Source organism: Megachile rotundata, chromosome 16 (genome assembly GCF_050947335.1).
Source record: "Megachile rotundata isolate GNS110a chromosome 16, iyMegRotu1, whole genome shotgun sequence".
NCBI lineage: Eukaryota > Metazoa > Arthropoda > Insecta > Hymenoptera > Megachilidae > Megachile > Megachile rotundata.
In genome coordinates, this window is record NC_134998.1 from 12,507,778 (window position 1) to 12,525,346 (window position 17,569).

The 17,569-nt window shown below is 34.1% G+C and overlaps 3 protein-coding genes across 10 annotated transcripts; 2 read left to right on the forward strand and 1 right to left on the reverse strand.

The window, feature by feature from the left end:
* Positions 1–231: 231 nt before the first annotated feature.
* LOC100877311 (constitutive coactivator of PPAR-gamma-like protein 1 homolog) lies at positions 232–16,498 on the forward strand. Of its 4 annotated transcripts, none has more exons than XM_003701218.3 (15): positions 232–418; positions 1,075–1,459; positions 1,623–1,795; positions 1,868–2,495; positions 2,572–2,823; positions 2,898–3,278; positions 3,351–3,489; positions 3,559–3,684; positions 3,754–3,871; positions 3,948–4,248; positions 4,525–4,769; positions 5,048–5,176; positions 5,398–5,498; positions 5,570–5,711; positions 16,328–16,498. In XM_003701218.3, the coding sequence occupies exons 2-14, from the start codon at positions 1,252–1,254 to the stop codon at positions 5,709–5,711; spliced, it is 2,943 nt and encodes a 980-aa protein (XP_003701266.1). In that variant the 5' UTR covers positions 232–418; positions 1,075–1,251; the 3' UTR covers positions 16,328–16,498. The 4 variants fall into 4 exon arrangements, with proteins under 4 accessions (XP_003701266.1, XP_012135650.1, XP_012135648.1 ...); XM_012280260.2 differs by lacking the exon at positions 16,328–16,498 and adding an exon at positions 6,075–11,772; XM_012280258.2 differs by lacking the exon at positions 16,328–16,498 and having other exon boundaries at positions 234–418; positions 5,570–11,772.
* Positions 12,154–16,439, reverse strand: LOC100879067 (nardilysin). Its single transcript, XM_012280257.2, has 8 exons — positions 16,108–16,439; positions 15,929–16,014; positions 15,601–15,776; positions 15,275–15,388; positions 15,005–15,200; positions 13,716–14,937; positions 12,475–13,643; positions 12,154–12,398 (listed from the first exon to the last, which is right to left on the reverse strand). Exons 1-8 carry the CDS (start codon positions 16,437–16,439, stop codon positions 12,238–12,240), a joined length of 3,456 nt encoding a protein of 1,151 aa, XP_012135647.2. The 3' UTR covers positions 12,154–12,237.
* Positions 16,233–17,545, forward strand: Pfdn1 (prefoldin subunit 1). 5 transcript variants are annotated; one of them, XM_076541699.1, is made up of 3 exons: positions 16,233–16,369; positions 16,484–16,519; positions 16,865–17,545. In XM_076541699.1, exon 3 carries the CDS (start codon positions 16,872–16,874, stop codon positions 17,250–17,252), a length of 381 nt encoding a protein of 126 aa, XP_076397814.1. In that variant the 5' UTR covers positions 16,233–16,369; positions 16,484–16,519; positions 16,865–16,871; the 3' UTR covers positions 17,253–17,545. The 5 variants fall into 5 exon arrangements, with proteins under 5 accessions (XP_076397814.1, XP_076397815.1, XP_003701267.1 ...); XM_076541700.1 differs by having other exon boundaries at positions 16,484–16,498; XM_003701219.3 differs by lacking the exons at positions 16,233–16,369; positions 16,484–16,519 and adding an exon at positions 16,635–16,710.
* Positions 17,546–17,569: the final 24 nt, after the last annotated feature.

Consider the following 17,569-nt stretch of genomic DNA (forward strand, 5'->3'; position numbering starts at 1 on the left):
TTGAAAGAATAAATAAGTACTGTTATGTGTGATATTCGATTCTATTTCGAAATTTACGGATCTAGAAACTTCGAAAATTCCCAACATTCATTTTTACGAAACCAATAATATATTTTAACTCTGTATCGAAATTTGCAATACTTATTTCTATAAAAATAGTAAGTTTATCGTATTTTCAATTTAATTTTCTATGATTTACACTTTCAAAACAATGCCAAGTTATTAATTTCCGGTGAACGCACTGATTCCGGTAGACTGACAAATAAGAGAGCCACATTCCGCTGGAACTGGGACAAACGACGTAGATATCCGAGCGTAGCCGAGCGCTCATTTCCGTTTTCGAATCCGACGTCACCTACTCTCAAAGCCCGTGTGTTTTGTGTTTCTTTGGGGCCACGATGATTATCGCTAATTTAACGTAAGTATTGCTCGATTTCATCAATGATCATGTCAATTAAATCAAACGGAATTCCCGTGGTGTCGTTTGTAATAAAAATTGGTCACGAAACCGCGCGAATTCCTTGCGTAAGTTTTTCGGGAACAGAAAGTTCGCCATGCCGGCCTATGAAGTACCTCTTTCTCGAGTTCGTTCGATTAACCGAGAAACGACAGAAAATTTTAGCTAGCCATCTTTCGTTACTATTACGACCACTGTTTCAACCAAATTAATCGATTCGTTGAAAATGAAAAAATAAGTCGGGTCTAATGGTCGGGCATAAACAAAATAAATGGCGTCGGCATACTTCGTATCTCTAATATGACAAATTTTCGGCTGTCCAGTGTTGTTTAATTAAAGAATATTATGCCACAATTCCTTATTTCCGATTATGAAGATCTTTTCATGTCGAGATAAAATATCTTTCACGATATAGCGGGACAGTGCCTTGTTATTTTATTCGTCTGTTTTTTGATCTTGTGATTTTAAATAAAATTCTTATTACACGATCTGTCAACTACATTTTGCGATCGTTGTTTGTAATTTCTTTCAAATAATTTTTAATATTGAATATATATGGACTAAATAAAAAAATAATCGTGTACAGTAATTGGTATTTAACTGATGTGTTTTTTCAGGTTGAAATTATTAAAATTGAAATTAGATCTGTTTGTATCATAAAAGCATCTGAAAGGGAAAAGTAACAAAACACTTTTGCTTAACTGTCAAGAAAGGAAAGAAAACAATTTTAACGTTACATAAAAGTCAAACAAATTTAGTCCACGAATTTACATTACTAAGAAATCTTGAACAAAATGGGCATTCAAGATCTGCAAGTCTTTTTGGATGGCAATTATGTACCAGGAGGGTCTGTACCTGTGGATCTGTTGAAAATTGCACGTAACGTTATTCAAAGACAACATAATCGTATCGGTAAAACGCAACAATTACAGTCTGCTAAACTAAGACTAGTCCTTGATGGAGAATGTTGTCTAGACAGATTATATGGAGGATACTTCTCAGGTATCTATAAGTCCTTACATTAATTGAGCTACAAAATATAGAATTTATGCACTGATCAGAAAGAAACACTCAGTATGAAATATAATATTTTATCATGTTTATTTTTATAGCTGGTCTAACAAAGTAGCAAAATAAGGTACTAAAAGACTGTTTTCTAATTTAGATTGGGCATGCGGGGGTCAATGGAACAGAATGCTGCAGTTTTTAGCAGTCCTTATACACGCAACAGAAGCATCAAGGGTGGAATTAGCTGTATTCTTTAATGGTTGTTTTGAATCTCCTAGACGAGCAGACTGGATTCAGAATCAGTTACAAGTGCGAATTAAAGTAAATAATGTAAGTAATAATCATTTATATAATTAGAAATTTCATTGAAATCTTCAAAATTTTAATAAATAACATTTATAGGTATTGAAACACATTTCAACAAAAGGCACTCCACCACCAAAAATTTGGTGGACACCACCAGTATGCTTGAGAACCAGTTTACGTATGGCTTTAAGACATTTGAATGTTACAGTTTTATGTAGTATGGATGATCATCATCAAGAAGTAATTGCTTATTGCCGAGAAAATAATTTCAACGGCTTAATAGCTGATGATGCCGAGTACGCTGCATTTGATCCTCCAAGATACTTCTCGTCTGAACAATTAAAACTTACGTATAAGGGTTCTCTCGATACAAAGGAATACATTCTCCCTGAAGTTTTAAAAGCGTTGAACATCCCGTCTGATAGACTATGTTTTCTAGCTGCGTTACTTGGAAACTACATTTTAACTGAACATGACTTGGCTGATTTTTATCAAAAATTGAACGTCAACACCAATGTGAATAAAGTGAATGTAGAACATACAATAAAAACGATCGCAAATTTCGTTAAAGACCTTCCATCCATTGAATTGGACGTAGTCGCGCAAAAAGTTTTTGGATCTGAAAAGGATCCAAGGTGTTCGAAACTGAGGCAATCAGTTCAGTACTATATAAATGGAACTAAAGAAGGATTCTTACATTACAAACCAGTGAAACCAAGTAGAGGTAAAGTTTTTCTTTTACTTGAAAATATGTTATAATAACATCTCCGTTGTTCTGATCAAACGTAACGTTGTTTTAGTACATAAAATAGATTCTAAACAAAATGTGCAACAGCAGTCAAATTTATCGGAAACACCGTCAACTTCGGAAGTTGATTCTAATTTAGAAACATCGAGATTCGCTTCTGAAACGGTAGAAAGCGAACGAGAGAGTTTAAACGCGTACAAGCAAGCAACGGCAAATGCAAAGTCCGCGCCGCAAATTGTGATAGATCCACCGGGTCTTCAGGGCCATGGAGACACCGACAATATTAGGACCGAAGAGGAACAAAGTAAATTAAACTGCGATAATGTCGGCTCGTAAAATATTATTTGTATGATCTAAAATAAATAATATTTTATTTAGGTAACGGTCACGCAATTAACGGCACACACAATCTTCTAATTAGTTCGTCAAGTTCGAGCAGCAGTTCATCCGCCACGTCTCCATCTCATGCAACAGCTGATTCGACAAAACAGACGGAAAAGATAACTAATATTCCCAGCACGGTACCAGAAGTTATGCGTACCGCGTCTGAGCGACATCAGAAAGGCTTGATGTCTCCACATATTTATCAAATTCTCATCGCTGGCGAGATCAAATTACCTGTCCTTTTGGAGGACGAAAATCACCGCGAGTTCCCATCGATTCATCTTATTTATAGACCCGTAAGACAGATGGTATATGCGATATTATTTAATCTTCATCACCGGATGTATTTAGCTGCTAAGAGTAAAGAAAAAGGTGGTAAGTAAAGTGATTGTTGTATAATTTATATTACAATAAGTGGTACTATATACACATAATTCTTTGCAATAGATAGCGAAAAAATAGAAGTCCCAGATGTTGTGATAAAGGAGTGGGTATGGTCCAAGTCAAATCCTTACCAAACTCCGGAATTAGTGAAAGCGGAACAAATCGGTTGGGGTGTTCCTACAATTCAGCGTCTGTGGTTTGGGTAATTGTACTTAGTAATTGTGTTTCTTAGATATGAGTATTAAGAAATTCACAGAGACTTTGCTTATAGCACAGGTATAGACGATAAACGTCGTCGACTGCGAGGTTTCTTAACTTGTATGATGTCAGACACGCCTCTTATGTTGAATACCTCTTACGTACCACAACATCTTTTAGTCATGGCATGCGTACTGAGGTAAGCATTCTTGTATTCCTAATAAATTCGTTGCAAAATTATCTCCTTACATGTACACTCCTTTTCTAGATATATTATGTCGTTTTCCGATAAAATAAAGATTCTACGTCGTCAGGAACTAGATGCTTTTATTGCACAAGCATTTTCACCGGAGCTTATGAACACTCAGTATTTACAAGATCTCCAGGTAACTTAAATATCATAATAAGGTTCAATTTTTTGCTGTTTAAGAATTTTATTTAAAAAAATAAAACATTATACAGCTTCCTTTAGTGACATCCCGCGGAGTACAATTAGCTACATTATTTATGACCGGCGTCGAGACCGCTCTTTTAGCTAACGATGCGTGTGGTGCACCCATCCCATGGTTAATGTGCTGTCCGTGGTTGTATTTCGATGGAAAATTGTTTCACCACACGTTGGGTCGTGCTACGATCGCGAAAAACTTACTTGAACTTTGCAACGGTCATATAGATCGTGTTGTGAAAGTTGAGCGAATGAGGAAAGCTGTACTGGAGGGTATTAATGTTATTTATGCGCGTCCACCGATGCCCGTCGCATCAGGTATGTCTCTTCATTCTTATCAAGAAAAAGTTTCAAATCTCCATTTAGGCAGTTTGATTTTCTCTTCCAACAACCTTAATATACCATGTATACTTTGAGTGGTATGTTTTCGATTTGGAAGTAGAGAAACTCAGTTATATTGCTTCGTGGGCTTTGTGTATGTTTCTAAGTCTACGAATCTCAAAGCTGATACATAACTATATTTTGGAGATTCTATATATTGAATAGAATTTTGTAAGTCCTCTAATCAGTAATTAATGCTTATTTGTATGATAGGTATTCGTGTGTCGGTACCGCCGAACATTTTAACTGCTGGCTGTGCGATTAATGATGGTTTAATGCGTGGTCGTGGCAGTGGAACAATGCCTCAACGTGGTTTGATGCGTCGCCCTATACCTTCTCGTGGTGGACAGTTAGAAATCGCCGGAGTCGTTGTAGGACAGTGGGGTCCAAACTATGGGCAACCTGGTCGCCTACCTCAGCCTCTACAGGGTCATCCTCGTGGGCGGCTTCCGCCACAGGTAGGATCTTATGGATACCATCATTACGATGCGATCGAATGAAATAGAAGTTAAATTTTTTCATTTTATAATTATTTTTTTAAGTTTTTGTAGCTTTTATGTACAGCCTAAGTGCTATTTTGAATAAAAGATTACTTTTGTATTATCGAAGTTGGTAAGATTGTTACCTTCCAATTAGTTAGGTCTTAACAAAAGATATTATTTATCTCATCAGTTGAGAACTCACCCTTAGAAATAATAAAGCTATATAGTATAACTTTTTAAGGCGTACATTGTAGGTAACGTCAATAGGCGGTCTCAAGTATGGTCTCCCGCGTGGCTTTAACCCCATGGGTCGACCTACATTTCAGACGCGCGGAACTAATCGAACACAATTAGCAGGACGTGGAAAAAAAACGCAAATGAAGGTGAAAATAAATCATATTTACTATTGGAGTAAGGAGGAGAGGTCGTGAGCTGACCTATTTTACAGACAGTACACGTTTTCGTATTTTCATTCTTTGTCAAGTTTTAAAAAGCGTGAGAAAATATTGCTGTCCGCCTCGAAATCATCGAACAATGAACTTTTTTCGACCTCTCCTTACAGGATATTGTATGAAACCGCGCTAACTTACACTTATTTGCGCAGGCAACTGCTAAAAAGAAAACTACTGTTAAAAAGAACAAAGAAAATGAAAAGAAAGATAGTAGGGGACGTGATAATAATATTGATGGAATAACCGATTATAAGTAAGTGATCTGTATGTTTAATGCGTTGCGAAAGCAAGAGCACGAATTTCAAAATTTATTTATGCCATTAGCGATACGATTCCAAACACGAATGCAACAAAAGATGCACTGCCAGTACCAGGTCAATTTGAGGACGCCGTTGAAAATAGCAAAGGGATAGAAAAGGGGCAGGGAGATGCGTCGCTGGTCGTTCCAGTCGCCGCTGAAAATTAGGTATTTATACGTCACTTTTTATTGACATTTAAACTCCCGGATGTGACACAAGACTGCAATCAAAATCTTCTTAGAACGTGTAACGAGTAATAATGCGTCGATGACATTTGAAGATTTGCACTCCTGACAAATTCACGCAAGAAAATTTTAATCATAGATTTTTATTTTTTATTTTTTTCTATATATGAGTAAAAGGAGGAGTTGAAATATCGTTAATGAATTGTTCCACGATTCAGTTCTTTCTTTAAGTTCAGTTTTCGTACAGATTTCGTACTGTCAGAAAGAATCTTCAAATGTTACATGCAGAACGACTCAACAATGTCTAAAGCTCTGATGGGGCCAAAACTAATTAAACTAATATAGGAGACAAAGCATCGTTAACACGATGTCAAGATATGTAACGCAAGGATAGACCCATTTCCGACGTACACAATACGATGTCCTCACTGCCAAACGTACCATTCAGTGTGTAAGATAAGAGCGAAAATGAAAACGAAAAAAAAAAAACAAAAAAAAAAAAAGAACACGTAGGAAAACAAAGAAATTGTGCTTGTGTTAACGCGAGCGTGTCTGAACTACTCCGCTCGGATCACCATAAGGATGAAATCGACTGATTAGTGTATGCGTGCGCTAATTTTACTAAAAGATACAAGAAACGAGAGAACAAGTCGTCAGCTGCTATAAGTATTTAATTCTTAAGAAGCGTGATTATTTTTTTTACAATGAAAATATATATTTTCCGGTATTATATGAAATGCGAGCATTGACACTCTTAGTATCCTGATCTGTCGCGGGAGTGATAGTATAACGAATTGTATACCTGCAATATGTAACGATATACTTGGACGTAGACGGACGAACAAATGGACGAAGACGTGTACGGATAGTTGACTGTTTTTTCGTAGATAACGCGAGGCAGGATACTAAGACATTCATTAGCAAATGGAGACTGATGCTTTTCATATAGGTAAAATATATATTTATATATGATTTAGGTTAGAGATTCCCGATAGCATATTATATGTAAGTTGTGATTAACTCGCGTGCGAGTATGAATGTATGCGTCTAGCGTGCGATGATGGAAGAGTATTGTTTTCTTTATTTTTTCTTTTTTTTATTTTTCTGAGAAGAACATTGTTAGGAGAGAACGTGATACGAATGCACGACTGCGAATGTGAGCATAGATAAACAAATAATGTATATAAACGTGGGATGTTGATACGCGTCGGTCCATGTACATGCGCGTAACATGTATAATCCGAACAAGATGAGTGAATGAGAATCACGCGCACGCTTGTACGCGGCCTGATCGATATATTTATTTGCTGTTGCGTCGAAGTAGATAGGAATGAGTGATTTTGGAACGAATTACAAATTTCCATGTATGATAAGATACGAAGGAAAGGTACGATGTACCCGCGGATCAACGGAGAGTTTACCATAAGAGTTTGAAAAATATGCTACATTTGTGTCGATCGCAAATTCCGTACATTGATCAGGAATACTTTTCGTTTTGTTCAACAAAATGGAAAACGAAGCATGCATGGGACGTAAAATACATTAGGTTCCATGAAAAGTTTGTTTCCTTTTTCGATTCGGTTTGGAAATTATGAGGAAACACATGCATACAGGTACACAGACACATGCACACATACGTACACTGCTGCAATAAGAAAGATTTGCGCCTTCTGTAGCATATTTTAAAAGATATGTATGTCCCCCGTTTAATTGTACATATGAATAGTTTACTTTAGAAGTGACGGCGTGGGATTGGTGTACATAAGAAGAAAATAGCCGGCAATCGTGTACTTGTTACACGACGGATGGCATAAAATAGGAGATGATTATGTTTAAAAGAAAGAAAAAAATACTATTTATGTGTAGAATAGTCGGAAAGACGTTCTACCAAAGATTCATTGGAGTTTGAAGAATAGAAGGGGGAAGGTGTTTTATCAGTAAAATATGATAATTAACAGATAACAGAGAAACAAGACAGCACGACAGAACACGGTTATTAAGGAAAAGATCAAAATCGAGAGTCGAAATAAAAAAATACAATGTGTCTAAAGTGCAGAAGTAACATTAAAATAAATAAGGGAATGAACGAGAGGGTGAGAGAGATATAGAGAGAACGATTGAGAGAGAGATAAAACCATTTATTGAGATAATATAATGAGAGATAAGATAAAAATGTTATATTTTTGTAGATTTGTTATTGCGTAAAATGCATTAAGACAATGAGAAAACTTTATATAATTTGAGTGACGGTTAAACTGAGCCTGAGAGAGTTATGGAAATAATTAAGATCACGAAGAGAATGGTATAAAGGATAAAAAAAGGGTGAATAAGTGCTTTAGACGAGAGACGATGGTATGTTGAACATGTTTGACATCCGTGATTAAAAGAAAAAGAAGAAAAAATATCTCGTTAATTTTTCTGTGTCTCCGAAGCTCTCAGAGATCTGAGCTGCTTCTAATAAATAACCTAAGAAGGAACAAAAATGTGAAACCGAAAACAAATTGATAAAAAATACAATGTCGCTTTGATTGTGAGTTATCTATCAGCGTATGCACATAATAAGAAGTTTTCCCAATGCGATTCAAAGGAACGAACAGAAAAATGAAATCTCATAAATGGAACTATATTTGTAGATGTAAAAGGAAATAATGATTTGCGCTATCGTTTAACGATTCTATTTATCAATACGTACATACTTGTTGTTTTTCAAGTACTCTATAAGTGCACAAGATATATGCAAAAAAACAATAACCAAAAAATGACAAAAAAGACATCGCCATGTATCTTCCTTGAATATTCGAAATTTCTAAACAGCGTCAATCGTTTACGAACAACTTATCAATATAATGCTAGAAGCAAAGACTTTTAATGGCTGAACATTAAAAAAAGAGTAAAATGCCACTTTACGCTTTCGTGTAAAGAATAGATTTTCTTTCTGAGAAATCGATCATCCTGAACGTGCAACCAGAAGCATGCAAAACGTATAAAAATAAACTAAAAGAGAAAAGAGGTGAAAAAATAACATGATGGTATATACAACGTAATCAGTTGCTGCTGCACTGATATGAGGTAACGCAATAAATATAAGCAAAGGAATAATTTAATAATAATGTTGAAGCGAACAAGCAGAACCATGAATCGAATAATGAAATAACGATTAAAGAAGAAGAAAACTAAAGGAAATCCATATTATTGAAATATGCAACAGAGCAGAAGTACCGCAAAAAAGAAAATGATAGTATAATATTATATCAAAAGAAAAGTGAAAACTTTTGCAAAACATATAATGCTCGACGTAAAAGAACAGGTGCGCGCCTGACTCGTGCCTGCTTTTCATTGTAATAAGTAGAAAAATGGGAAAAAATGCACACAGAAATGTAGGGGCCCACGAAAATACTTTGTTTAAACGATAGAAGATGTAACCAGGCGAGAAAGTAATGGAAAAAAATGAAGAGCCAACGCGTAAACGATTAACTAACTCCTTGTGTATCTAGAAAGTAAAACCATTTATAATCTTGACCTTCGAACATTGTGTGTCGTTGTGGTAAACAGAAAATTAATTGTACTTCGAAGTAAGACACATTTTAACTCTCGCTAATTGTAACAATGATGATGCTGCATCATAATGTAACGCTAAATGCTTAATAAGTGAGAAACAATTGAACGAGAATGTAAATTAAGCAATTATATATTTTCTTTTTCTGTTTTTTTCTTAAAATCTATACAAACATTTTTTATACGTCAACGCGTCAGTTTTCTAAAGATTGTTTTCTTCATTTTTTTTTTCTTTTTCATTAAATCAGGACCGTTGTTATACTTTTGTTAGAGCAAGTTTTTACTGATGCAGCAAATAGCCACAAGTTCAAGAGAAACATGAATTTGTTTCTTACCGTGAAAACAGAAAAAAATCTTTGTTGTTTCGCTGTTAATTTATCCTTTATTATTATTATTAATTTTCTTTATTATTTTTTTTTTAATTGTTTTCCATTCTCCGTTTGATTTGTAATCACAGTGTAGTAGAACCTTAGGTCTTTTCACAAAAATCACATTGTACGTGAATATATACATAGGAAAAAATATATATATACGAAAATGGAGCAGATCATTTAATTTCAATGATTTATTTTAAATGATTGCCACAAAAAAAGGATAATAACGATGCGTTTATATTATTATTTCACTGTATCTTTGATAGAAGCACGTAACCAATGGGCATTAAACAAAAAACGTTTAACATATTCTCATTTCTGTTTTGTATAACGCATGCCATATTATAGCTTCGTGTTGGTAGAATTCCAGAATTTTTTATAGCAACCCGATGAGAAATGTAAACAGTGCTCTCAATGAGTATTGAAAAGAGAAGCACGAATGAAAATATTGTGTTGCTATGATGCTCGATGCTTAAATTTTAAGTTTCTCTTTTACCATAGTTTTTGCTTGCATATTCTATTAACAAAATATATTAAAAATACGGTAGCGAAGACAGTAAATAAAAAATATTAATAAAGTAAGAAAAAAAAACACAAAAAAAGAAGAAGTAATGAATTAAACACTTATCAATGTAGCTGCAAACGTATGTGGGCCCCATCCTTATATATTCTTATTAAATATTGCATAACGTGTATTCCGCTATTATTTTTCATAGCTAAAGGAAGCAACAAGAAGAAAGATGATTAAAATGCAAATGCGTACAGAGGGTAACTGTTATATGTTACAATTTATAATTATTGTATATTTATTTTTCTGTTTTACTCACTTTTGTTTTATAATACGTAATAAGATAATATAACAAGATAATTGATGACCAAGCGTGCGTCGCGCATGGAATGTAAAAGAACTTTAAACGATCAGAAGAAAACTGAGAGAAACTGAATGCTTTGGGCTCGAATGGCAAAAACGAAGAAAATAGGTTATGGAAAAATTGTGTATGCGCTATAATTTTATCAATGATTGTATTATTTTAAACCTATATGGGTCGGTTGGTGGTAGCTATTTCCAGAAGATGTAGAAAAACCAGTGTAAAGTAAGCGTTATAATGTATAAGCGTTTCCAAACTATGTATTTGTTGGTATAACGGTGTTGAAACTTATCGCTGTGTGATGATTTAATGTTGCATCTCTCAACCAGCAAATATTATTATTCGTGCATACGCGCGGCCCAATTCAAAACACAATAACGAGCAAAGTTTTGCGCGCAGAAACAGTATGCTATGTTAGTTAGTGATTTGCTGGTGTTTTCGAGGCGTTTTAAAAAGACCTCCATACCGATCCATTTGGTCCTTACAGTTTTCTCTATAACACAAAGTCACATCGATGTACTCTTGTTGGATTATTCTACCCTGTAACTTAAAGTTGTAACATATGCCCCAGTCATGTCTAGTGTCAAGCAGAGCTGATTCTATGCTTTTGCTGGTTTGGAAAATTGAAGAAAACGTTTCTTAAGCAAAACCAACAAATAAAAGAGAAAAAAGCTGAGCGCGAAAATTTCTTAAGTATTCGTACAATAACAAAAAGAAAGGAACAAGTTGAGAAGAATCCAATGTTGTTGAATAATTTAAGTACAGGCGTGTTGGAAGATAGGGACAAATAAAACTGGAAGAATCAGTGCTGGCGAAAACACAAGGCAACCAAAAAATTATTATAAAACTAAAAAAAGTCACATTTAAAATACTTTTAAAGTGAATACATATTTGGAAAGTAGGAGGTAATCATTATATTAATGTAGTGGCAACTCTATAATACTGCGAAAGAAAAAAAACCAATATATTCAATAATTATTCGAAATATTAAATGCAAAATGCACTTTAATGGATGTTGTAACAATTTAAAGCATTCAAATTGCATCGACATTTTTCTGTAAATCTGTTCTTTGGAATAGAACTGCTCTGCTAGCTGAACTGCATCTTTCTTTCTAACAAGAAAACATAATGATTACAAACTGGGAAAAGCAATCTTTTTCTTTGTCCCAATGAGCAGAGAAGTTTCTCCAATGACAGATATTTTAAGTTTGTTTCTTTTAAAAAAAATATATATATATATATTTACCTTCGTTTTTCTTGTATAAATGCAATTACACGACACACATGCAAATTAGAAAGAGCAGTTACGGTTCATAGAGATTCTCTATTGAATTAAAGAGAATAAAACTTCGCAGGACATACTGCACAGTTTGAAATAAAGGAAACAAACTTTCAATGAAGTTTTGTAAGAAAGCTGTTCGTGTGAGAAGTTCTCGGAGATGGTTGGCTTACATTTTCGGAAGTTTAATGATTTATTGAAACGTGTTGTCATGTCTTGAATACAATTAAAAGAAAATATTTAAAAAAGTACCGTGCATCATTGATATTACCTTCGATCTTTATGTTACTCCTATTACTATTATTTATAATAACTTGTAGGATGTTTAAATGAATTGTATGCACCTGTAACGTCCATTAGAGTTTTATTTTATTCTGTTGTTCAGTAGACAAGTTGTTTAAATGCAACTATCAGTTTTAAGAAACTCAATATCATAAAGCAGTGTGCTTTGTAGGGTAAAGATATAACCGGCTTTTATATTCTTGGATGTCGGTAACAGATTGCAATGTAGACTTATTTTCGATCTCGTCTGTAATAGGAAGATACACAAGTGGATACTTCGTAGTTGCAACCTTTTCCTGATGTTGGTCAGCTGCAGAAAAATATATAATTTAATTTGTATAATTTATGTATTATAAAATTTGAGTTGTTCATTGGTATATACTTACAGTTCTGTTCATTAGGATGCAAGTCATCATCATTACTTTCCTTAGGATCAGAAGTCCCAACCACGTGAACACTTAGTTTTCTTAAATTGTTCCCATTAAGCGTGTGAGAGTCCATCCATTCTCTCAGATCATCTAGAGTTATTTGTTCTATCATAAGCAGCTCCTTTTCAATTTTGTCGAACATGTAATTGCCTGTGGTGATTTCTACCCAGTTCCTATCGACCTCCTCTTTCAAATGCACATCGTCGCACAGTTTAAGTTTCATCAATGCCTCTTTGATACTCTCCAGTTCCTTCTCTGACATTTCTTTCAAAATACCTTTGAACATCTGTACAAAAGCTTCGATTCTATTGTCCACATGTTCTGTAGTGTACTTATTTGCTTGGGTGTGGACCGTGATAGAATATCCAAGAATGTTAAAGGTATCTCTTAGTATACAGAACACGTGATAACCTAGTTGTTCCAGCGTTCTGAGTTGATTGAAAAGAGGTTCCTCCATAATCATGATTATTAATTCGATGATGACGGATAATCTGATGGATGTAACACCGGATTGATAGTAATTCATCACGACAGAATTTACATCTGTTTTATTGAAGTTCTTCACTTTGCAACAGTATGTGCCTGTTGGTATCTGTGCAACTCTAATCTGTGGCATCGTGTGAGGCAATAGTGGTCCACATTTCAAAGTTTCTACAAATTCTTTAACATTTTTTATAACATCCTCTTTGGTCATATTACCCTGCACCAAAGATTGAATGTAAAGATGATCAGTGAAATATCTAACAAAGTTTTGAAACTCGTGAAACTGAATATTTTTGATGGCAATGTGTTTGTCGAGAGCAGGCCAATGAACTAGCATTAATATCGATAACCTCACGTCTTTAACTAACTTTTTAGGCTTCAAAAATGTATTATAATACTCTCTGGTCGTTTTCTCTTTTATTACTTCGAACAACTCTTCTGATACAAGGTTTGGAGAGTTCGCTATATACTTTGCAATGATCATCAACAAAAGAGGCAATTTCTGATTAAATCCATTTATTGCTAGCAAGATACCCTTATCATTCGTATAAATGTCATAATTTAATTTTGCAACTTCAGCTGGATATAATTGTTCTACTAACAACTGTTTTAATGTCGCAACAAAGAGATCCATCAGGGCTGCGCTGAAATGTTGAAATAAAATTTTATCGATTATGTCTAAAATTTGCTAATAAGATATCTATAATAATAATTACCTCTTTGGGGAACTCAGTACCAAAGGTGTTACAATGTTAAAGTACATATAACATTCGGGCAGACAAAATTTAGGATCAGGTCGGTACCAGACTTCCAATATATCATCAGAATGTATTTTTGTGGGATATTTGGATACGTCAGACGGTATCGAAATCAAACTAAAATCATCTGTGAGAAAAACGTTCGGCAATGGTAAATGAAATTCGGGTAAAGGTTTTATCGTTTTCCAACAATCGACCCATTCTTGAGGTATTTCTGTATCTGTGTATTTGGTTTTGAACCATGGCTCAACTTTGTCAAATTCTTCGTCATTGAATTTCTTGTCGAGAATCATGATGTTCACGTTGTCAGGTGTTAAGCAATTCATGTATTCTTGTATAGCTTTTGGATTATATTCAAAGTACAATTCGCTACCGGTTAAATAATCGGAGGGAGGGTAATAGTGCATGTCTTGACATAGATCCTCCACATATTCAGCCGGCGGTGTTTCGTCCATGAATCTGAAGTTCATTTCTTTTATTTGTTGCATTTCATCGAAAAGCTGCTTCTGGGGACCCTCCTTTTGCATTAAGTTAATGAACGAGAATATAGCATTCAATACTTCTTGCAACTGTTCCTGTCCTTGTTCGGTTAGTATCAGCGATATAGTAAATAAAGCATACATTGAACTGTCCGTAAAACCGCTATCCGCGTTATCGATATCGATGTCAAGGCACCACATTTTCTTCCTCAAATAACTTATTAATGAACCTTTCCCTTTGTTACCCAATACCCAAGAAATGTATTCGTGCGGTTTACTTTTGTACAAATGCTGCACAGGTGGCATTGACCACGTTAATTCCACTTGACGAACATCTTTTATAGGTTTGATTTTATAGATTCTTCGAAAGCTTGGTGTATGGAATGACTCTACGCCTTTAAACATGCTAAAATCATCGACTGGCAAGCCATTATTTGTTACTTTGGCAAAACATTGTTTCACGTAATCTTCCAACACATCTAATGGAAGCTTAGCTTGTATAGCAACTTTCATTCTGTGAGCGCTATAATGACGTTCCCTGAATTTGTGTAACTGATCGTACAGTTTCTCCTCGGACACGTTATCGCGTAACGTTACTAAATTGCCCCACCCAAATTTTTTTGCTGGGTGATCCTGCTTTGCAAAACTACTAAATAATTGCTCCTTTCTGTTCTCATCAGAAGGTAAGGCCATTTGAAATTCTGTAATGATAATTAAATATCATTACATATTATAACAAAATGCATTAGCTTAATTATTTACGCGTACCGCTTTCTACCGCTTCACGTTCCCTAGTTATGGCATCCTTCTTCATTAGAGGGCTAATAAAGAACTGGGCAAAACGATCAAGTGCTGCCAACAAATGTTTTTCTTGTACTTCAAAATAATACGTTGTTAATTCACAGTCTGTACAGGCATTATCAGAGCCACCTCTTTTTTTAATAAATGTATCAAAATCGTTCTCCTATAAGTTAAAATAAATATTTCTGACACTTTAAATTCAGCTTAACTCAAAAAATTAATGCTTGAAATGAATACCTGGGGATACTTTTCAGATCCCATGAAAACCATGTGTTCTAAAAAGTGTGCTAGACCTGGAATTTCTGGTGGATCGCTGAAACTACCAACACTAATAGATAATCCACATGCAGCCTATATAAAATAACAAATATAACAGTTCACCTATGATAGAATGCATATTCATAGGTCTCTCCAAGTAAGGGAAATCTAACATCAAGATGTAATATATTCTCAAATACTGTACTGCAACCGTGGAAGTAGCATTAGAAAGAAGATTTATATATTTTGGGATTGGATTTTCCCTATTTGGGAAGGCCTGTTTCATAAGAATCATTAAAAGATACCATTTTTTCATCTCTCTTCATCTGTTTTGAACTAGTAGACAAGTCTCCTGGAGCCTCTGTATCACAATCACATTCTTCATTGTCTGTATTATCACTTTCACTTTCATCTTCGCTACTTGAAGCTTGTTCGCTGTCAACTTCATTTTCAGATTCATTTGCACTAGTTACTGAATGAGCTAGTAAATAATAAGTATTTTCACATTCTTCAATTACTCAACAACTAAATAATATAATAAACAAGTGCATGAATCATAATAATACAACATAATAAATAAAGAACACAAATTGAAAGAGATTGCAGTATAATGCAGTTGACATTTCTATTTACCTTTTTCGCTATTATTATTTTGTGAACTTGATACGTGTAAATCTGCTATTAACAAGGCAGTTAAACCATTTTCTAATTCAATCACCCTAGAATAAGAATATGCATTCAATAAAATGTGTTTGAAACAGAAGGTGAAGATACAGTAAAGAATAATAACATTTTCTTAAGGTCAATTTTACCTGTATTCTTTTTTATCATTTTCTGACTTAACAGGCGTGTCTAAATATTTAACTTTTATTTGTGGTTTGTCGATCATGGTGCCAGCAACACCCTCAGTTTGAGTTTCACTTAGTAGCTGGTCAACCACCATTGTATTGACTTGAAGGTTAGGCTCTGTCAAAGTGGTTACGGTTTTTATTGAATTAAGTGTACTTTGATTAGGTTTCAACTTCTTTTCAGGTGGACACTGAAGAGAACGTTTTGGCATTATCGTTAAACAAGGTAATTTTTTAGTCCCGCATTGGAGCACCTTTGTGACAAGATATCGCGATGACCACGTTATCGTTACCATGCGTTACAAAGCAAACTAAACGATTTACAATGATCTGATTTCAGAGTCTAGTCGTGAAGGTATTTATTTTTATATATTTTGTAAGTATATCTTTCAGATGTTTTATTTTCTTTAATTGTGGGGATAGTAAAGTTCTTGTGTAATTTAAAAAAGAGTTTTTAAAAAGGAAATAATTTGGAAGCATTATTAAGAAGCTTTTATGGTTAACCACCAGGTGGAATCAAGTTATAAATAGACGGTCATACTTTTATATACTGTGATTTATTTCAAAGTACGTGAACAATAATTTGAAATAATATAAAAATAAGTATATATAATAGAATATTGAAAGTGTACAAAACTACATTTGAAGTAAAAGTATAAGACATCAGTTTTATTGTTACTATCCTAGTTTTCTAACCTGCAATTTTTCAAATACATTTTAGAACATAAATGGCAAGGGAACCGGATGAAGAATTGCGGAAGGCGTTTTCGCAATTGCATGAAAAGATGATAGATACTACTCAGAAATTGAAATTAGCAGATTTGCAAATTGATAAACTAAAACGGACAAAACAACGTACGGAATTAATCGTGAAAGAGATAACCTCCTATCCGAAGAATACGAAGGCGTACGAATCTGTCGGCAGGATGTTTCTTTTGGATGATATAGAAAACATTAAAAATGATCTTGAGAAACGAATGAAGACCGCGGATGAAAAAGTGAAAACTTTAGAAAACAATAAAACTTATTTGCAACAAAACTTGAAAGAGAGTGAGAACAACATCAGAGAAATGGTTCAGCAGAGACAAAATAAAGATACATCCGGTTAATTAACTCTTTTTCGTACAAACATTGTGTTACTGTCAAATATTTTCTAATGTTTTTATTACTTTGTCATTATGATACCTTTCCTTCATAGAATATACACATACACAGATTTTAAACTGTGTTCAATTTGAAATGTACAGTTAAAATATTGTCACGTTCAAATATTTAGTAATTATGATCAATTATTTATATCCGATACTTTATATTTTAATAATAATTGCACTAGCTCATATATGATATAACTTGTATTTGTTGCAAACTATTTACTGACCAATAAAACAATTTGCTAAAATCACTGATGAAGTTTAGAATTAAAATT